The sequence below is a fragment of the Neofelis nebulosa genome, chromosome 15 (assembly GCF_028018385.1).
Source record: "Neofelis nebulosa isolate mNeoNeb1 chromosome 15, mNeoNeb1.pri, whole genome shotgun sequence".
In the NCBI taxonomy this organism is placed as follows: Eukaryota; Metazoa; Chordata; class Mammalia; order Carnivora; family Felidae; genus Neofelis; species Neofelis nebulosa.
Window position 1 is genome coordinate 22,719,120 of NC_080796.1, and position 22,547 is coordinate 22,741,666.

Genomic DNA, 22,547 nt, shown 5'->3' on the forward strand with positions numbered 1-22,547 from the left:
CATTTACACATGCTTTCTAAATATATTATGCAAAATAATAACTTAGAAATGGGGCACTTTGCCCACTCTCTTATTCGTAAGACAATTTCATTTAGACTGAATAATCTTCAACATCGATTTCTTCATCATCATGCTTTCTGAGTAATTTTAAGGGATTTTTACAGAGCACATTATCTCAACTTCTGCTTAAGTTGTTTGAGATAAGCCCTTTTTTTGATCAGTATATATTGCTCTTATTAGATATTTGGGGTGCTTGGGTGCATCAGTCGGTTAAGCATCTGACTCTTGATTTCAGCTCAGGTCATGGTCTCACAGTTTGTGGGATCAAGCCCTGTGTCAAGCTCCATTCTGGCAGTGTGGAACCTGTTTGCGATTCTTTCTCCCTCTTTCTGTGTTCCTCCCCCACTTGAGCTCTCTCTCAAAATGAATAAACATTAAAAAAAAAAAAAAAAAAAAAAAGAAAGAAATTTTACCTAAGCCACAAGTGCCCGTTTGTATAGAATTAGGAATTAAAAACAAAACGAAAGAACTCATTCCATATATAACCACTTACTATATTGGTTTTATTTTAATATAGTTAATCTTGATGGTATTATCTAACAACTCTGGGTTCATATATCTGGCATTAATTACTAAACCCATGTTATGTTTCTTTACTTCTTTCTTTCTTTCTTTCTTTTCTTTTTTTTTTTTTTTTTTTAGCACGTTTTGTCAGATGACCTCTATAAATACCCAAACTAAAATTGACTGAGATTGCTTTAGGCTAATGGTTCTCCAAACAATACTTTGTTCAGCATAACACACAGAATTTCCTGTGATATTGGAAATTTTGTTAGTACTTGGATTTGTATTTTTTGGAAAAAGAAACTTGCCTTTTATTAGATTATATGTAGCATTTCATGTGTTTAAATTATAAAATGTAAATGGTGGAATTTAAGGTAATCCACCAGGTGGCAGTCTTGTCAAGAGGATTAACATCTCTGAATCTTAAACATGGTCTTAAACAAAGTTTGTCATATAAAGACATTGATGTGAAAAAAATCAGATTACATCATTTTGGCTTATCTTCTGAAAGAGAAAATGATGTATTGTTTTTAAAAACAACTTTTCATTGTGTAAAATTTCCAACATATGTGAAAGTACAAAGAGTAATATATTGAACCTCAGTGTACCCATCACCTACCCCAAATGCTAATTTTCAAGATTTGGGCTTTTTTTTTTTTTTTTAATATTTTTATTCTGAAAGAGTCCATTTATCTGTGTATTCAAGGGTTCAAGCCTTCTTCCTTTGTAGATATTAAACAAATTATACTGAGATTATCTTTTCTTGACTTCTTTGAAGGCAAATACTATGTCCTCTATTTCAGAATCTCCAACATCTAGCACATTGCTAGCAACACAGAACTTTGTAGTTAGCTACTTAATCCTTACTTAGCACTTGCTGTGCTGGGCATGGTTCTCGGTGTCATTTATGAGGTGTAGCTACTATTATCTTCACTGTACATTTGAGGAAACTGAGGCACAGAACGGTTCAATAACCTGCCCAGGTAATACAATTAATATTTGAATTAAGTCTGTCTGATATCAGAATAAAGAACTTGTTGAAAAAAATGAATAAAAGGTATGTAAAAATTTTATACAGTATTGACCAAACTCATTGTTACATTGAGGGACACTGCACCTGATAGAATCCTACCTTGTTTAGAGAAGATGTGAAAACTGCTTTCATATCTTGAAAATTTCTAATATTCTTTTGCTTTTTTTCCATGACCCATGTTACATTTTACATATTGAGCTTTATTTAGGAACTGTACATAAGAGAGAAAATAATAACAGACAACAATTATTGAGCACTTACTACGAGATGGCCATGGTACAATTATCATAATGACGTATGAGGAAGGTTTTATAATTATTACCACATTTTTGCAGACGATGAAACAGGTTTCAGGAGGTTAAGTAACCTTGGTCACTTGGCCAGAAACTGGTAGAACCAGGGTTTAAACCAAAGCCAGTTGGTTCCTGAGTGTGTACTCTAAAAGACTAAAGGCTGTGCCCAACTAAATCTTGATTGTACACTAAGCTGAAAATTAAACCAGTTAGGAAATAAATGAGCTGGTATTCTTTATTGCATTTCTAGCAGAATTGGAAAATGAGAATAGAGATGTGGGGGTGTCCACGTGATTACTCAGTGACTTCAAACTCAGGGGCACCATGTCCTGGGAGAAAAGCTGATTGATTTGTAGAAGAGAAAACCAACAATAACAACTGAAGGGAGGAAGCAAGATGATTGCCCTCTGAGATGTGTGAGAGGAGCAAGACTGAAACCCAATTATTGCAAGCCCCCAGTTGTAAATGTTAAAGTGTGCAGATTTGACCAGGCCGTGCTCTTCTGGTGTTTCCAGAGCGGAAATGGCAATCATCTCTATGCCCGACCAGCTGAAATTTCTGTGATTTTTGGTATTACCACAAGTAGAAATACTGCAAAAAAAATTTCTTGCAAAGTACTGAGTTGATACGGATTTTTAAAGCTTTATCTCGTGTTTAAGATACACTGTTACTAGCACTATTACATAGCACCCACCTCGATGCTTTGAATAGGTGGTTGGTTACGTGTCATACTCGAGAAGTGAGGGGGAAGTGTTTCAGTTTTTGTTGTGTTAATTTTCTGACTGGTTGATTTTTGCCAAGTATTCTTATTTTGTAATAAAATTCAGGGCAGTAATACAATATACGCTTACAAAATGGATCTCCATAAAATTCCCTAACAAGAAGTGGAATTCTAATGATGTTAATTTCAGGCCTTGTGGAAGGTTAGTTGGGAAGAGATTTTTTTTTTTTAAATTTTTTTTTTTCAACGTTTTTTATTTATTTTTGGGACAGAGAGAGACAGAGCATGAACGGGGGAGGGGCAGAAAGAGAGGGAGACACAGAATCGGAAACAGGCTCCAGGCTCCGAGCCGTCAGCCCAGAGCCTGACGCGGGGCTCGAACTCACGGACCGTGAGATCGTGACCTGGCTGAAGTCGGACGCTTAACCGACTGCGCCACCCAGGCGCCCCGGGAAGAGATTTTTGGCTTCAGGGTTTATATCTTTCGAATCACCCTGTTCCCAGGGATCTGCCCTGATGCTTTGCTGTGTGAATCAAAATGAAATATGGCTATAGCAAGTAAAGGATGATTATTAGGTTTGTTATGAACATATAACTCTGTTTGTACTGAGTAACGTAGATCACACTGCTAGAAAGAAAGGATTTGCATGAGTCACTTTGATCCTAATATTGGAGAATACATCCGTTACACATACATTAAAAAATACATAACACATCATTAACAGAAGGTAGTTTGATCATTTGTGGAGTAATTCAGAGATTGCTTGTTTCGGTAGTATATCCTTCTTCACTTCTTAACTTGTGCTTGCTGGCTTGCAGCAAAAACCATATAATGAGACATTGAAGTGTTAAGTACCATACGGCATAGTGTGAGTGATTGAGAGGTACCTTTCCTTGTGTTATTTTCTTGAGGAAAAGATTTCCAAGTTAAGGAGTATTAAAAAAACTAAACAAGACAAAACAAAACCAACCACCTGGGGCTCTTTTCTTCTTTCAGCACAATTTTCTAATAAGATTTGATAATCACTAATGTAGGGGAATGGTAGAACTTCCAACTGTTTATTACATTTGGGCTGATCTAATTTCACATTTGATCATTCTGATGGTCTTTTGCTGGGTTTACCTAGCACTTATTTTTACCTTCATTCTAGCAAGTTACAATTTTATTTAGAAAGAAGCTCAAGTCACTGACTTTAGGTTGCATAGATGTTAGTTTGATTTCCATCTTTTATTCTTTTATAGAAATTAGTGTGCCTATGAAACCTGTCAACAAAATCAAGATATTTTAAGATTTTAAGAGGTTTTAAGATTTCATTTTTTAAGTGATCTCTACTCCCAGTGTGGGGCTTGAACTTATAACCCTGAGATAAGAATTGTACACTCCACTGACTGAGCCAGTCAGACACCCTAAGACCTTTAGATGTTGTAATAATTTTTCTTGGAGGACATCATTCTCCTCCATCCTGAAATGAGAGAAAATTAGTGGGGTGACCCAAAGTCTGCATAATATTTTAAAGAGATGTTCTATGAACATTTGTTCTCTTTTGGGTTTTCTTTTAAGGCAGTCGAAAGATAACTTTCTTTTTCCTTAGGAAAATAAGGTATTATACAAAAAACCTTTCAGTGTTCTCTGATATTTATTTCAAGTGACAATCGGTAAAGAACTATTGGCATTGCCAGTAGAACATTGGAAGCTTCTGTCTCGCAGTCTTTGGACTGGAACTTGTAATTAGGACAGAATTTTTAATATCTTCCATTGCTGGCATGCGGTAGAGGGAAGTGTCACTATAGAAGTATGTATATAATGCTATTACTTTTTCAGCATTGTATTTTAAGAGTTTTTTTTTAAATATTAGCAGTGAAAACATATTCCATAGCATGTTTTTATAAGTTGAACTGTTCTAGATGTCTTGGAATTCATCTTTAAATGAATTTTAAAATTAGAGATAATTACAGACTCACAGGAAGTTACAGTTATAGTACAGAGAGGCTCCATATACACTTCCTCCAGTTTCCCCCAATGGTAACATCATACATAATTATAGTGCAGTATACAAATTAGAAAATTTACATTGGTACAATCTATAGATCTCTATCGGAGGGAGCATTTTTTGAATCCTTTTGTAAATCATACTGTTCTTTTATAACATAATAATTTCTTAATTACTTTTCTAGTGGTGAGAGATTTTTAATTAGTTTTCTTTAACTTAAGGTGAGCATTCAAGGTAGTTATGGACAGAGGGGCTCCCAGGTCCTGCTGAGGAGAGTTCCAGGTTGCTCAAATGTGTGTGTTTTTTTTTTTTGATTGAAATATATTTGACGTTATGTAAATTTAGGGTGTATAATATGTTGGTTTGATGTATTTATATTGTAATATTATTGCCTTTGTAGTAATAGCACCTCTGTCACCTCACGTAATTGTTATTTCTTTTTCATAAGATCTAGTCTCTTAGCAAGTTTGATTATAATACAATATTATTGTCTATACTCATGTATTGTACATTAGATCTCTAGGACTTATTTACTACTAGTTGCAAGTTTGTGTCCTTAAACAACATCTCTCCTATTCCCCCACTTCCCAGCCCTGGTAACCACCTTTTAACTCTCTGTTTTCGTGAGTGTGGTTCTTTTAGATTCCACATGTAAGTGATATCCTGCAATATTTCTCTGTCTGACTTATGTTAGTTAACACAGTTTGCTCCAGTTCCCTGTTGTTGAAAATGGCAGGATTTCTTTTTTTCTTATGGCTGAATAATATTCCATTGTATCTATATATACCACATCTTCTTTATCCATTCATCCATTGATGAGCTTTTAGGTTTTTTCCATATTTTGGCTATTGTGAATAATGTTGCAGTAAACTTGGGAGCGCATGTATCTCTTTTATATCCTATTTTCATTTTTTTATCCTGTTTTCATTTCCATTGGGTATATACTCAGAAATAGGATTGCTAGATCATATGGTAGATCTATTTGTAATTTTTTGAGGAGCATCCATATTTTTCCATAGTGGTTAAACCAAGTTACATTCTCAGCTTACATTAGAAAATGCTTTTTTAAAAAAATGTATTGATGTAAGAATTTTTAGGTGCTAACATGAGTATTAAGTAATCAGGAGAAGTGAGTATTTTAACTATATCCTATGCCAGTTACCAATTTATTGCCTCTTGGTTCCAGATCTACCCTCTTACCTTATCTACTTATGTATTTCTTCTTTGCGCAAGCACAATATTAAATTGAGCCAGTAGAGGGTGCTAGAGAGACACTGCCAAAGAAGGGTCTTCTCTTTTATGGTTCTGGTGCGATGTGGTGGTTGTTTCTTGCTCTAGCTGTAGGTTCTGGGATATCCAGTGGTGCTGTGCTCCAGCTGTGCAGCCAGTGCATGCACTTCCTCCTCGAGCTCATAGTCCTAGTCCTGGTTCAGCAAGATCTTCCTATGGACCTCCAGACACAGACAGTGTGGACTTCGGGCCCTACACCATTCTGCCAGTGAGCTGGCTCCAGGAGTTCTGATTTCCTTTATTTTTACTTGCCTACCTGCACCCAGTGGGCTGTTTCCTGCTTGCTTGTGGTCCAGCTTTACCTGGGCAGTCTAGCAAACTTTGCCATCTACTGTGCTACAGTCCTACCTTTTGTAGTAAGCTGTTAGAATACCAGCTTTAGGGAGAGGATCCTCCTTCCAGGTTTGCTCTTTCTTGGTGTTCTCTCCCTCAGCCTTAGGGTATTCTTTAGAATTCTCTTTATAGTTACTCTCCTATTATAGTTAATAATTCCTTATAGTAAACTTTCCCTGTTCAAATTACTGTATTTTCTTTCCTAATTGGATTTCAGTTGACTAATTGAATTAGTACCTAATAAAATCAACCAGTCCCATAAAGTTTCAAATACATTTCTGGGGACTGGGAAGAAAGTGGTTATTTTAGATATTTTTTTTTTGGTGTCATAATAGTAATAATGACAAGAATTAAAAACTAATGATTTCTACCCTATGTCCATTTCCACCCCGAGTGTTTAATGCACAGTTTTTTTCATACAAAAGAAGTCCTATAAAGTAAATTATCCTTTGGGTTAAATTTCTTAGTGTGTGGGGAGGAAGCATGTTATTTTGCAGGGTGTCTTGGTATTCTTCCTAAAGCCTTATTCAGTTTGACTCCTCTGTATGATGTTTTTTGGTGGGGAGGGGCAAGGAGAGGTGTTAAGTATCTATAGATATAATTATTTTACATTACTAGTAAGCATTATTTAAGTACTAATATTTTGTCCTTTATAATGGCAGTTCATTTTTTTTTTTAAGATCTTTGGTTCATTTGAAGAGGGAGGAAGAACTACATAAAATGTTATTTTTGTATAGGAGAACATTAGGCAAGTAACAAAAGTTAAATAAGTTACATGTGAAATTTTGTACTTGTGCTTTATTGATTTGGTCTTTTCTAACTGTTTTAATAAGTTTACTCACTTTTTTTATTCTCACATTTTCTTTCTTTCTTTGAATTTCTTTGAAGTTCTTTGAATTTCTTTCTTTCCTTTCTTTTCTTTTTCTTTCTTTTCTTTTCTTTTCTCTCTTTCTCTTTTTTTCTCTTTCTCTCTTTCTTTTCCTTCCTCCCTCCCTCCCTCCCTCCCTCCCTCCCTCCCTCCCTCCCTCCCTCCCTCCCTCCCTCCCTCCCTCCCTTCCTTCCTTCCTTCCTTCCTTCCTTCCTTCCTTCCTTCCTTCCTTCCTTCCTTCCTTCCTTCCCAAGCAGGCAGGGTAGGGGCATAGGGAGAGCAAGAGAGGGAATCTTAAGCAGGCTGCATGCCCATTGCAGGGCTTGATATGTGAGGCTCTGCCTTACAACTATGAGATCATGACCTGAGCCAAAATCAAGAGTCAGACACTTAACCAACTGAGCCACCCAGGCGCCCCACCTCATGTTCTTTTTCTAATTGTTACATGTTTTCTTTAAGGTTTATTATATATTTTGGCAAATTATTTCATTATTCCACTATACTGTGGAAGATTGTTATTCTTTTCATAACTGATCAAAACTTTATATGGCTTGATTCAAGGTTTTTATTTATTTTTTAAAGTTTATTTATTTTGAGAGAGAGAGAGAGAGTTCAATAAGGGGGGGGGGGGCGCAGAGAAAGAGGGAGAGAGAGACTCCCAAGCAGGCTCCATGCTGTCAGTGCAGAGCCCAGTGTAGGGCCTGATCTCACCAACCGTGAGATCATGACCCGAGCTGAAATCAAGAGTCAGGCACTTAACTGACTGAGTCACTCAGGCACCCCTAGACAGAGAGAGAGAGAGAGAGAGAGAGAGAGAGAGAGAGAGAGAGAGAGAGAGACAGACCGCGAGCAGGGGAGAGGGGCAGAGGGAGAGACTCTTAAGCAGGCTCCACGCTCAGCACGGAGCCTGATGTAGGGGCTTGATCCCATGACCCTGGGATCATGACCTGAGCCAAAATCAAGAGTTGAATGCTCAACTGAGACACCGAGGTGCTCAAGTCTTTTAAATGGAATTGAACTCCTGAGGAATTTATATTATTTTACACACAGATGGCATTGTTTTATATTAAAGTTCTCTTAAAATGTAAATATCAAGATAGGGCTGTATAGAAGAGAGTTAACAAAGTAGGGCCAAAACTGCTATTCCTAAAGGTCTGCTTGTAGGGTTTGTTCTTCTTCTTCTTTATTTTAGTGTTTGTTTATTTTTGAGAGAGAGAGAGAGAGAGAGAAAAGAACGTGAGCTGGGAGAGGGGGTGGGAGACACAGAATCTGAAGCAGGCTCCAGGCTCTAGGCTCTGAGCTCTCAGTACAGAGCCTAGTGTGGGACTCAAACTTGTGAACTGCAAGATCATGACCTGAGCCGAAGTTGGACTCTCAACCTACTGAGCCACCCAGGCGCCCTGTAGGGTTGGTTCTGGAATGGCATCTGGAAACTTGGATTTCGGAGAGGTTTCCACCATTCCCAGAACTGTGCCTAAACTGTACAGCGTGATTTATGCTGAACACTTGCTCTCCTTCTGGAATCTGGAATTTTGTTATGTCCTAGGCAGAGGATGCTTGTATGACCAGCCCTCAGTAAAAACCTTAGATACTGAGTCTCTCACTTGCCCTGGTAAACAACTTTTCACACATGTCTCATCTCATTGCTGGAGGAATTAAATGCATCCTCTGTGACTCCACAGGACGAGGACTCTGAACTTCACCCCTTGCGCCTTTTCCCTGTGCTGATTTTGCTTTGTATCTGTTCATTCTTTTAAAAAAAAAAAATTTAACGTTTATTTATTTTTGAGACAGAGAGAGACAGAGCATGAACAGGGGAGGGACAGAGAGAGAGGGAGACACAGAATCTGAAACAGGCTCGAGGCTCTGAGCGGTCAGCACAGAGCCCGACGCGGGGCTCGAACTCACGGACCGCGAGATTATGACCTGAGCCGAAGTCGGACGCTTTAACCGACTGAGCCACCCAGGCGCCCCTGTATCTGTTCATTCTAATAAATCATAGCCATAAATGCAACTATGTGCTGAGTCCTGTGAGTCCTTCTAGCAAATCTTCGAACCTAGAGTGGTCTTGGGGACTCCAACACAAGAGCATTTTGCTATAAGTAGGTTTTCATGCAGGGACCACATCTAAGATTATTATTTCCTTTCTTGGGGATGTATGTATGTGTAGCTTTTATTGATTGTAGAAAATAAGCTTTTGCCTAATTGAAAGTCTCTTTATTGAAGATATAGGACAGCTTTTTCAGACCTTGTCTTTTAGGGAGCAGTAGCATTTGTGAAATGAGGTTATGAGCTAATGCATAGTATATATATTTTTGGGTTTACAATTTCGCAAATTTGTTAACTGAGAGTGTCTTTGGATACGCAGCAGTAGTTACCTTTCCTCGATGTACTTCAAGTAAAAACTCCTCCACACTCATATAGTCTGTTCGCATTCCTATCCCCCATCAATAATAGGAAAGCGATGCCCAGAATTCCATGTTCCTCTGGTAGTACTGCCCCTTCCTTAACTCGTGCACCCTGGTTGTCCCAAACTGGAGTAAAGAAGGGTATTCCAGAGCTCTGCATGCTCTTGCCACGGTCCTTCTTCCTACCCTCAACCTTTAGCCTCACTGAATTTTGTTTCTGTTTTGGCTGTTTCAGGCCTTGTAAGACATCCAAGACTCTTGGGTTTTCCATCAATACTCAAATCCTGATCCCCACATGACTCTGTATATTCTGTCTTCTGACTCCTGTTGTCCATGTTTACCCAGCTTTTGGGACATTCCATTTTACACTCTGGAACTCATAGTCATCGTAAGCATAGTTTCTTTAATCTTCAACCTGATTCTGAATGTTGCCTTCACTTTATATAAACTGGGCTTGCCCTGAGTCTACTGCTTCTCAAGTGATGGCTGTTTTCTCTCCTCCCCTGCCCTTGTACCTTGGCCTGGAGATGTGTGAGTATCCTTTGAATGTCCTTGCTTCTTCCAGACTGTTTTCCTCTTCCCTCCTTAGAAACTCACAGCTTCAAATTTGATGCTCTCAGACTTTCCCATCTGCTAGCCTCTATTGTTGCAGTTATCTACACATCCTTGGGATTCCCATCATTCTTTGAAGATTTTAGCTCCTGGCTCACTGTCATTCTCCAATCATTAGGCTTTTCCTAAGTTATAGCAGTTTCACTATCTATATAGATGGTTTTTCTAATAACCCAGCTTCTTAGTTTTTTTGATCTCATTCTCTCCAAAGACCTTTCTTCCTCCCTACTTCGGCCACCTGCTTCAAGGGTCATAGTCTGGAATTTGTCATTACCATTGACTGTACTCCCTTCATAATCTTAGTATCAAGTATCCTACTGTCTGATCAGTACTTCTTATCTGTCTAATTCATTCTCATTTTCTCAATTCCATTAATTATTTGATCTCACTGAGACTAATAATCTATGGTCCTGTCATGTTTTACTGTCCCTCACCCACTCACTTCATGATTTTACTTTTTTACATGTCTCCATCCCAACTTAGATTCCATTATCTACCTTTATAAATTATTCCTTTATATACTCCCACAACTCCCTTGCTCTCTTTTCCGTCTTTCTATTCCTCTGGCATATTCCCATCTCTGGTTAATTCTAGCTTTCTCCTTTGCACCAACACTTGTTATAACTGAATGCAGCTGGGAAAATAAACATATAACCATGCTGATTGGCTTTACTTCAAATTCATGACCACAACCTCAGGTGTACTTTTGTGTTGTTAGCATCCCTATTTCATTTTACTACACAACCTATTTCATGTCTCTCCTAGGCTATTTCACATCTTCTGTTTAAAAGTGCATCATGTCTTCTACATGTTTACTCTAAGCCAATTATCTCTTCTTATTTAAGATAATAGAAACAATAGTAGAACTTTAGGTATTCCTATCACCTTGTCTGCCAATTTATCTCATCTGTACCATATATTCTGCCTTTTCTCTTATTATTTTGGATGAAATGGGCATGCTCTTATGGCAAGCTTTCTTCTTGTTTAGATTTTATTCTATGTCTCCTTCTTGATGACATAATTTTAGCGGTCTTTCCTCTACTGCACTTGCTTCTTAGTTACCTCATCCAATCGCTTTAAATATATGACTTCAAATATAGTCTACAAATGAATGACTTCTACATTTTTAATCTCAAACCTGAGGTCTCTTCTGAATTCCAAATTTATATAAATATAGGTCCACAACTTTAGGATCTTCATTTGGCATTTGTTTGTTTGTTTATAGCAGCTTTATTCGTAATTGCCAAAAGTTGGAAGCACCCAAGATGACTTTTAGTATGTGAATGAATAAACAAAGTACATGGAGGCAGTGGAATATTCAGCACTAAAAACAGGTGGCCTATCAAGCCGTGAAAAGAAGGGACCTTCAATGCATATTGCTATGAAAGAAGTCCATCTGAAAAGGCTACTGTGATGCCAAATGTATGACATTCTAGAAAAGGCAAACCTATGGAGACAGTAAAAAGATCGGTAGTCAGGATTTGGAAGGAAGGGAGTATTGAGTAGATGCAACATGAAAATTTAAGAGCAGTGAAACTATTTTGAAACTATCATGGTGGATATAGGCGGTCATTATATACTTGTCAAAGCCCAGAGACTGTACGACACAAAAAGTGCACCCTGTCATGAACTATGGCCTTTGGGTGATCAGGATAAGCCAATGTAGGTTCAACAAATGTACCACACTGGTGCAGGATGTTGATAGTAGAGGAAGGGGTTGGGGCAGTATTTCAGAACCCTGTACTTTCCGCTCAATTTTTCTGAAAGCCTAAAACTACTTAAAAAAAAAATCTAGTAATTAAAACAAAACTAAATTATATTCTGTATAACTAAATATTTAAAGTAGCCATAGCAGTCACTTCTTGGCAAACCTGAAGTACAGAGTCCGGACATTTATATCTGTACTCAAGGCATCAGGCAACACTGAGAATGGCTAGGACACAGCACAGCAGTCGCTGGGGTGGAAGTCTACGTATCTGTGGGCTCTCCACCACTTACTCTTTATTAAGCTATGGCCATCTGAAGGGAATGGTGTTGGTGTGTTCAAACCAGGTCACTTCTCCCTCCCCCCTGCAATGAATTGTTTCATCATTTTCTTATTTCTTTTAGCACATTCAGGGCATAACATGTTACCTTCTGGGCCTAGGGATGGGAAAGTGCAGGCGGGTAACGGGAAGAGGGAGGTCATCCTTTTGGGAGCGTCAGGCCCGGGCCCGACCTGCATGGAGCTGCAGGCAAAGCCAACATTCTGTGTCTGACAAGAAGGTTCTGCCATGGACCACACACCACTAGACACCAGAGGCTTGTAGCACAAAGATCTCAACAGAAGCAGGAATGGATTATGAATTCACAGCCTTAGATCGTTTGGCTCTTTGCAGTGGTTCTTGACTGTGCTGCCAACATGCCTTCCTGTGCTGAAGTTATCACTTCAACTGTATTAATTTCTTCCTCTTTCTCACTTTTCTTACAACTTTTCCAAATCCTTCATCTCTTGGCCACCATCTTGCATTTCCTCAGGCATGACTGCAGTTTGGCCTTTGGTGATGTTTAGGAATATTCTCGTTTCTTTCAGAGTAAGCATGTTTCTGGATCCTCACATAAACCTGTATTTTCCGGCCATCGGTACTCAAATTGTTGGCACCAGTTTTGCAGATTGTTCCAAGCCACTTTATTAACTGAAGGCAAATTGGTTGGCAAGGGAAGGATTGGTGTATTACAACAACCATTTTGGGGGAAAATCTTGAATTGTTCATTCATTTGAGGATGATGAACTTTGTCTCCGGTGTCTTCAGGCTGACTTATGAAGTTGAAAAAACACTTAGTTCCATTTGATGTTCTTCATCAGGCTCCTTATTAACTGGAACCAATGTGAGAACCACATTTTCTTCCTCTAATGTTGCCTCAGAGAAATTCTTGTTGTTTTCATAATTTGACTGCGACTTTTCTAGGAACGTTCAGAGGAAGGCAAAGCCAGTAATGTTAGGATATCTTCTGCTCACTCCTTTTCACCTCTTCATTTGGCATTTTAAGGTTATTTGTTCAAAACTCAAACTCTTGATTCCCAACCCTGTTCCAAACCTGTTCCTCCCATAGTCTCCTGTCTTACCAATTTGTAACTTGATCCTTCCATTTACTCAGGGTGAAAAACTTGGAGTCAGATCTTTCTTCCTGTACACCTAATTCCTCAGTAAATCATATCAGTTCTACTGCCAACTATATAAAGAAAGATAAAACTCCAGATGGAAGAGATAAAACAAAAATGTATCAACAGACATGGAAGAAAATGTAGATGAAATAAAGAGTAGAAGAAAAAAAGGAAGTGAAATTATAGCTGGGAAAAAAAAAGAAGCAGGGAGTCCAGATGGAATCACTATTATTCTTTATATATATAATATGTATATTATATATATAAAATATATTTTATGCTTATATATATTATGCATTTTATATTATATATATTTAAATGTTTATATATACATATTTAAGTGTGTGTGTGTGTGAGAGAGAGAGAGAAAGAGAGAGAGGGAAAGAGAGGACTTGAGGTGGGCTCTGTGCTGACAGAAGAGAACCCAGTTCAGGGCTTGAACTCATGAACTGTGAGACCATGACCTGAGCCAAATTCGCTTAACCACTTAACCAACTGAGACACCCAGGTGTCCCTGGAATTACTTATTATTCTTATTCAGTAAAATTTGCTGAAGTTGTGTATGTTTTACATTTTCTCATATAATTGATTTTATAATTTTTTGCTGATCTTTGTCTCTACCTACATTTGATTTACCTTTGTGTAGGAGAAAACAAGCCCTTGTTAACCAGTAGTAGCTAGGGGGAAAATTTTTATTTTTTGCCATGCTTTGTGAGGTTTTCGAATTGTGTTTACAGGTATATTCAGGTACATTCAATTATAAAAATACTTGCAGTTTTGCTTTTATTTTTATTCCTATATCTGGTATATGCAAAAGCCTAAATAAGGTATCATTATCCAGATTTCTTGTATTATTCCTACTGAATAGTAAAGCAAAATAATTGATTTACTAAATGTTTTTAGCAGTGATTAGGCCAAATGTTAGATTTTGAAATTTATTGGTTTGTTTTAATAATTTTTTAATTTTATATTTTCTATCTGACTATGGCTAAGTTCTCTTTTTATATTTGAAAGGTGTTAGTAAAAGTATTGATATTTGAAAATGGTTCTGCATTTCAAATTTCAATCCATTATAATGTGGGAGTTACTGCCCCTGGATGGTATGTTTGGAGGTTGTTGTATGTTCTTGAAGTTTACTGGTTGATAATTTAAAAAAGAGAAGAAAAAGACCTAAAAATATTACCTCTTCTTTAATAGCCTCCTTGTAGATTAAATTCTCTGTACTGATAGCGAATCTAAAGCAATCCTAAGCATCTATTTTAAATTATTTTTTTCCTAGTAATTAGTCTTAGTGTTCCAGGTAATCTTAGGGGGAAAGTAAAAACTTCCCACCTGAAGATTGGAAAGAAAAGAACAGCCAGTGTTTTAAACCTGTTTTGCTTACAAGTATAAAACTTAATGGAGAGACTTCTTCCTGTGACTGGTGGCATTGAAGCTAGTAAAGTTCTTAAGATCACAACTGTGGAGTCTTTGATCTGGATTTGGATCCTGGCTCTACAGTGACCTTGGCCAAGTTATTTAACTTGTCTGTGCTTCAGTTTCTAATGTGTAAGTTGTGAATAATACCTAAGAATTTGGAGAGGAAAAAATTGGGTAATACCTGTGAAGTATTTGGAATAGTCCCTGACTCAGAATAAATGCTTAATAAATGCTTTTTGTTATTACTGTTGGTGGTATTATCACTAGTACCACAATCATGATCGTTACTGAGACTGTTTTGAGTGATAAGTGGAAATCAGAGTAGCCTGCAGAATCGGAGTAGACTGCTACATGAGAAGGCAAAGCCATGGCTAGATTTTTTAGAACTTATGTGTATAGACAAGGAGGCATTATTTTATAGTTATGATAATGCACAAATTTATGTTACTTTGGTTTAGTTAAATAACACCAGTCCTGTAGCCACGTGGTTCAAATTTTTGTTACCATGGTATATTAATTTTGAGTAATTGTAGAAAGTGAAAACTTTGCTGTTAACTCTTCAGTGCACTGTCACTACATAAGTACAGGATCAGTGACCAGTCACATCACTTCATTCACATTCTGTTGATAGTGGTCACAGCGTGTCTGTTGCTTAGTTAACTCTCAGACCACAGAGTGTGTTGCTGTGTTGCTCCTTACCGCTCAGTGGGAAACCTCCCGAACATTTCACAAAAATGGATAATTGAAAGAGTTGGCCAACAAAGATCAAAGTGCAGGAAAGAAATGGAAAGTGGTAATGGGGAAAGTGAAATTTCATGCAATCTTAGAAGATTTGGAAATGGTGACAGCAGAACGAGAACAGGACGAGACCTAAGCCCCATGTGAAGCTGTGGTATGAGCCGTTCTGAAAAAGTCTGATGGACTCTGATGGACTCCATCATCTTTAAGTTCAGTAGTAATAGAAAGGTGCTCATGGTTGAAATGAAGCATTTACTTCTACTTTGGATGAAGACTGCAACAAAAACTAAAATTCTAGTTAGTTTTGCTAGCGTTTAAGCCAACATTTTGAAGTTAGTTGCCACATTGAATGGGAATGATAATTACAGGACTGGAGACAATGCAGTTTCTTAGCTAAGTTTTGGAAGAAGTATGGTAGAAGCATGCTGTTAAAAACATTCATGCATCATGACAGGAAGCAGCAGTGAATAGTATGCATGTGGCATGGCAGAACCTTTAGTGCCCTGTGGAAATAACTCTGCGGGATTTGAACGGGACGTAGATGGAATTAGAAAGGAATAGGACCACGGGAATGTTGACATTGCCGCTATTCAGTGGAATCTAGATAGGCAGGCAGAGGATTAATCTAGCAGCATAAATAAAGTGGTTGCGATGAAAAGGATGAATGTCGCAGAGGAGGTGATGCCAGCAAAAGCTTCACATTAAAGGAGCCCTCAGAGACCTTTCATAACATTAAAAGTGCAAAGGAGAAAATATTGGAAGCTGATTCAGACTTAGAAAGGAACGTGAGTTCCTCAAAGAAAAGACGCTTACCCCATGTTGTGAATTGTATGAGAGGAAAGCAAGCACTGTTCAAGCTAGTCTTAATAATTGTTTCCAAAGAAGCAGAACACCTTAACTGTCAACGTTTCTAAGCGCTTTAAGTTACAAGGGGCTAAATAAGTTTCACTTTTTTTCCTCCATTTCTTTATATACTTAAAACTGACAGTAAAGAGTTTTTTAAAGTTTTGACAAAACAACAAAAAAGTTGTTTGCAAAACAATCATAATTTTTCCCATTGCTTATAACATCGCTTTGTACAGTTTTGGCTTGTGTGGTTATTTTAATGGTTCCCCATACTGTGCGCAGTGAGGAATACCTGTGTATCTATCTCTACTTGATCCCTTTAGTCAGGGAAAAGCAATCCCAACATTTCTCACCTGGAAGACTTTTCCAACTATCTTTTTTTTTTTTTTTTTTTTTTTTAACTTCTTTAGTGTGAGACTGGGATTCCAGTTTTTTCAGAATTTAGCTTGTAGTGTGTTTGTATATTCTGAAAAGAAATCTAATTGACTTACAGCTTTTTTTTGTATTTCTGTTTGCCTCCTTCTGACATACTGTCACTTTTCATTTTAACAACGAAAGTTCAGTTAAGAGACAGTGTTCCTTGACTGGTATTGGTAGATGTTTGCCTCCTTTCCTTTTCCTTTCTTCCCTTCTTAATTTTTATCGGTAGTCTTCTAGCAGCATAAATGGAGGTAAATAGAATCCTAATCATTTGATGGACTAAAAGCAAAAGTAAAAAAATCCAGTTTCCTGTTGCAGGACATTAACATACCATCTTTGTTTTTCTCACTTTTTTCCATTTCTGAAGTCTAAAGCAGTGCTAGATGTGCTGAGTTTAGGTGATTATATGGATGCTAACTTGCTGTTAAAAGCTCTGTTTTGAGTAAAAACTCATAGGTATTATGGAAGGCTAAACTTTCTCTGTTTTTTTTTAAGTTTTTTTTTTTTTTTTTTTTTTTTTTTTTTTGAGAGAGACAGACAGACAGCATGAGTGGGGGAGGAACAGAGAGAGAGGGAGACCCAGAATCTGAAGCAGGCTCCAGGGTTTGAATTGTCAGCACAGAGCCTGATGGGGAGCTCAAACTCACAATCCACAAGATTATGACCTGAACCAAAGTTGATGCTTAACTGATTGAGCTACCCAGGCACCCCAGACTTTCTCTTCTTAATAGTGGCAATTGTAATAATAATTTATAATTGGCAACTGCTTTATAGGTTACAGTGTATTTTCACCATGAGGTTTTTCATCTTTACATTAACAGTGAGCCTGTAAGCAGATAACATTTGTATTTCAGAAATGTTGAAAGTGAGATGTTGCAGTGTATAACTTGTCCTGGGTCACATAAGGAATTTATAATCTTTTCTGATAGGCTAGGGAGACGACAGAGTTCAATGTATAGAAGACCAGCAGTTTTGGATCATGGATATGGACTTGCATCCCAGTCCTTTAACGTAATAGCTTTGTTCTGGCAAATCACTTCTACCTTCCTGAAAACAAGCTTTGTCATTTTTCATATGCAGATTGTCTTGAAATGTAAAATGCAGTAATATGGTAATGTCTGACTTAAGGTTGGCTTGGGCTCAGTTGGTTAAGCGTCTGTCTCTTGGTTTTGGCTCAGTCATGATCTCACAGTTTTGTGAATTCGAGCCCTGTCTTGGGCTCTGTGCTGGCAGCACGGAGCCTGCTTGGGATTCTTTTTCCCCTCTCTTTTTACCCCTTCCCTACTTGCGCTGTTGCTGTCTCTGTGTCTGTCTCTCTAAAAATAAATAAACTTAAGAAAAAGTTAAGTATCTGTTACAATTAATGTAATAATATAATATCTCATTCTAAGGAGGTTGATTGCAAGTTTTGGTCAGGTCAGCCTATTTACTATATTATAAATAATGTTGGATATGCCTCATCTGTGCTTTATACAGCAGTCCTAGAACTTACCATATCAGGTTGTAATTCCCTGTTTACTTGTATTTTCCTCCTCCAGTAGACTGTGAACTGCTTGAGAAAACAGGTGTGATGGCAATTTTCTACATTATTTATAGAGTTAACAAGGAAAGGTTGAATGCTTTGACTTCCCCAATGAAACACTTAATATCTGCATTAGGTGTTTGTGGTACTAATAATATCTATCTAATTACTGACACATTATTCCTAATAGACCTTGCTTGTCTCTGTAGGAAGCCTGATGTACTTTAATGAAATATAATTTTGGAAATGACTAATACAGCTTGATGGAGAAAAATTGTGCAGTCTTCGTGTTGGAAGAACTTACTTAGAGTTCATATATTATACCTCTCCCATTTTCTAGAAGAGGAAGCAGAGGCTCAAGGGAGTTAGGTGCTTTCTCTAAGGTCACACTCCTGGTTGGTGGCAGGATTTTTTGTTTATAACCCAGGAAAAGAGCAGCACATCAAAGATCATCAAAATAAAGTGAGAGCTGTTGCCATTTAAGGAAAACCTAAACTTCCAAGGCTCTTTTTGCAGTAGAATTTAACATAAGAATATTAAGAAAATATAAAATTGTACCAATTTTACCATTCACCTGCAAGTGCCTGGCAAAAAAAAAAAAGATGATGAAAAACTAAGTTTTCAAAAGAACAAAAAGGGATGCATACCAGATTGTTAACATTGGCTCTTAAGGGGGCTGACGTTAGAGAAAGGATAAATTATATTTTCTTTATATATTTTGGTATCCATTAATTTTTTACAATAAGTATATGATAGTTTTTAATTCAAAAACCCTATAATATACAAATCTGTTCTTAAAAAAGCCATGAGAGATGCAAGCCAAAGCAAAGCATATGGTATTGTGAGAGAAGTCTTCTGACCTCATTGACCTGACTTCTTAGTTGAGGGGACCAAATTTTATATTTGAAAAAAAATTCACTCTTTTATTCTTGCTTAGCAAGTATTTAAGCAATAGTATAAGAAATAGTACAGTAAATTACATAATTAACATTTAATTTGTACAGTGTATATTATAGGAATTAATAGGGAGATTTTTCGTTGTATAGTAATTGTATTAAAATTATGAATATTGAAGTATTTTTTAGTAGATTCCATTTTGTTCAGTGGTACACTAATATGTTTGAACTTTATCTTTGTCATGTACTTGATTGATTTTGGATGCCAAAAGAGAACCATGAGCATGGTATACTCAAGTACTCACAGGAAGTATATATTGTTTTACCACTTACTAGACTCATAATTGGGATAAGACTTGTTCATGGAAGAAAAAGCTGTGCTATTAGAAAGGTAAACTTTCAGAAAATAAAAAGGATCAGATAAAGTATTGATGTGTCAGCTGCCAGTATTTTGAAATGAAAAAAATCTTAACATATTTATTTACATTCTCTATCTCTGTATGAAATGTTCCATAGCATATTTAAAAATTTTGGAGAGCTGCAATACAAACACTCTAGTAAGTGTGGCTATGTGTTGTTGGCAGAGGGATACTGAAGACAGATCACATTGCCTCTAGATTTATAAGACCTATTTAATAGGGAAAAGAATTTGAGTAAATTGTCAAATTTCTCTAGACTCTACTTTTCTTACCTAAAAGCAGAAATAATAATAGTCTAACAAAAATAAAAACGTTAGATTTAGCTAAATTTTAGAGCTTATGAAAATCCTTCACAAATAAAGTGGTAGTATTGATGGGATTCCTAAAGCTTCTCTAGCATCAGGAAACACAGAACAAAGTAAATAGTTAATCGTATATAGTATGTTGGATAATATCTTCACTAATATACTAATACATTTAGTAATGAGCTTCATATAACTTTTTTTTCAAACTTAAGGTATAATAAATATTAACAGGCTACTCAGTGAAAGTGACTGTTGAAGGCCAGGGTAATTGTTTCTGTTAATCTGGCTTGATACAAAGAGAGAGCACAGTGTTATTTTTTTTTTTTAATCTCCTTTTTCATTTAATTGGGTTGGTTGATTTTGATCTGTATGTTTAAAATAACTCCAAGGCAAATAAAGTCTCATTTCTACCTAGAAATTAATTCATATCTCACTACTATGTTTTGTTTCAGTCAGTAATTTGTGGCCATTTTATCACAGTTTCTGATCATTGGTAATATTTTACATGTAGAAATAAAGATCTGGGAATTTAGATAACTTATTTCTATGTGATTTTATTATGTACCTCAATGAATTCTTTTTTTTGTGGTGTTTCTTTAAAAAAACCTAAAGCTACTTGTAAATACAGAGCTCAGATTGTGTAGTTATTATAAAAAGGCTTTTTGCTCACTGGGCTTCTATATATTCTTGATACCTTATTTGTCCTTTTTTTTCCCCCCCAATATTTTCAGATGTTTTGGAATGTTATTAAGCCCAGGTCGAAACGTGAAGAACAGTGACATGCATTTACTGGATATGGTAATGATAATCTTAAGCACATTAACCAAGTATAGATGATAGTTATTTTATATTTTAGAAGTATTTTCTATTTAAAGATTTTGTCATATTGTCAAAATTGTTTCTAACTTTCAGCTGTGTGGTAGTACTAATTAGATTTGGAAACCCAAACTTAAAATTACTTATGAGGGAGAGATTTAGGAAAATTTCCACCAAAAAATCATATGCTAAATTAAAGCAAATAAAAGGATAGTGTTATGACAATGTCCATCTATTCATCTATTTAGGTTTTTAGGAAGATAATCTTTTCTTTGAGCCAAAAATAACAAGTACATGATTATAACAGGCATGCTTAGAGTGAATATGGTGCCTTTCATTTATTTTAATGCACTATTATTATTTGAGGACTGTGATGAATGCTTTTGTTTTCTTTAAAGCACTTCCATTTTTGAATTTATACTCCTTGGTAACCTGTCCTTAGCAAAGTATATTTACTGTAGTTGTATTTGTTTAAGGAATGTTCTTGAAGGTTAATATATATTTGAAAGTTGATGTTTGATGTGAAAATAGTATACTATCTTTTAAACAAAAATATTGTACTTAATGAAAACATTTACTTTGTGATTTAGAAATGTAGGAAATAGAGTATTAGGTATAAAGTAGTTAAGTATAAAGTGACTTGACTGAGATTTTTTATACTTACCGATAGATAACAAGCACTACGTGTTTTCATCTTTTCAGCTGAGTTTTATAGATGTCAATTAAATATCATCAATTCTGTAAGCTTTTTAGAGTTATTCCCTGGTAATGTCACATTGATTTTCTAGTGGCCCTACAATGGTTCGTTGAACCTTTTTTTGAATACATAATTGTGTGGCAAGCATTGTGTGGAGTTCTGGGCTTATAGCTATGGTAAAACATAGCTCTTACCATGTGTGGGTTCATAGATTTGTGATGGAAGCAGATTCTTAAGTGTGTAACTACAGCAGTAGGTTAAGTGCTCTTCTAGATTGGTACAGTGAGCCACAGAAATACAGAGGAAGCATTGCACAGATAGGTAAGGTAAGAACAAACCAGTTCCACTGAATGTGAAAACAAGTCAGCTTTCTTCCATCGCTCTTTACAACCTACCACTATACAAGTGGTTTTACCTAAGGCAAGTCATAGCATTTTGGAGTCCTGAAAATTCCATAAGGAGGTAGTTTAGGAACATGCAATACAAGTTCCTAGGTCTTAGTTAGTCATGGTCTTTTGGAGTTTAAAAGATTAAGGTGAATCACTGGCAGAGAAACCTAAATGCAGATTATAGAATTACAGACTGGCATTGAACTTCCTGGTCTTGAGTGTCTTTGGCAGAGCAGTCCTCCACTTTGAAGAGTCCATGTTGAAATCAAAGGGTTCGTCAGCATTGAAGCTTCTGTACAACAAATAGTTGATAAAATTGGGAGGGTTTGTGTTTGCAGTTATCAGTAGTTGTGATTTATTACTGATCTTTGTGCTATCTTACTACATGGTTATTGAGCTTTGACTAGACTACATCTCATAAAATGGAACTTATTACCTTATAATGGAAACTATGGGACAGTTCTGATTATTACGAAGTCAATTCTTTGTAATCACCAGAAGTCCTATCCCTTATAAGTTAGCCTAATTAGCCTTGGTTCTTCCCTCTAGAGCAAGATGTTATGTTCTTCTATGACTCGTTTAATTATGTGAACACTTTGAAAACAAATTTCACTTTCTTGCACTTTTTTTTCTGACAGACTTTGAAAAATCCTACAATTGTATTTAGTTTCACAATTTGTGAGACTTTTCTTTTTATCTTGAACAATTTTTAAGAATGCTAACTTTTCTTCCCTGTGAGTATTTTCTAATAAGCAAGATGAATTGAGACATTTTGTAAGTTTATAAATTTAGTTTAATATAAGATCTACATGAAAGAGAAAG

At 36.5% G+C, this 22,547-nt stretch overlaps 1 protein-coding gene across 6 annotated transcripts in view; it reads left to right on the forward strand.

The window, feature by feature from the left end:
* The window catches only part of RABGAP1L (RAB GTPase activating protein 1 like), a 758,910-nt gene that overhangs the window by 92,278 nt on the left and 644,085 nt on the right, over nucleotides 1-22,547 (forward strand). For 5 of the 6 annotated variants that reach the window (XM_058701185.1, XM_058701181.1, XM_058701183.1 and 2 more), the window contains one exon: nucleotides 20,555-20,621. The exons of the other annotated variant lie outside the window; for it this stretch is intronic. In XM_058701185.1, the coding sequence (XP_058557168.1) occupies nucleotides 20,555-20,621 (67 nt within the window). The remainder of the gene's footprint in view (nucleotides 1-20,554; nucleotides 20,622-22,547) is intronic. 6 annotated transcript variants of the gene reach the window in all.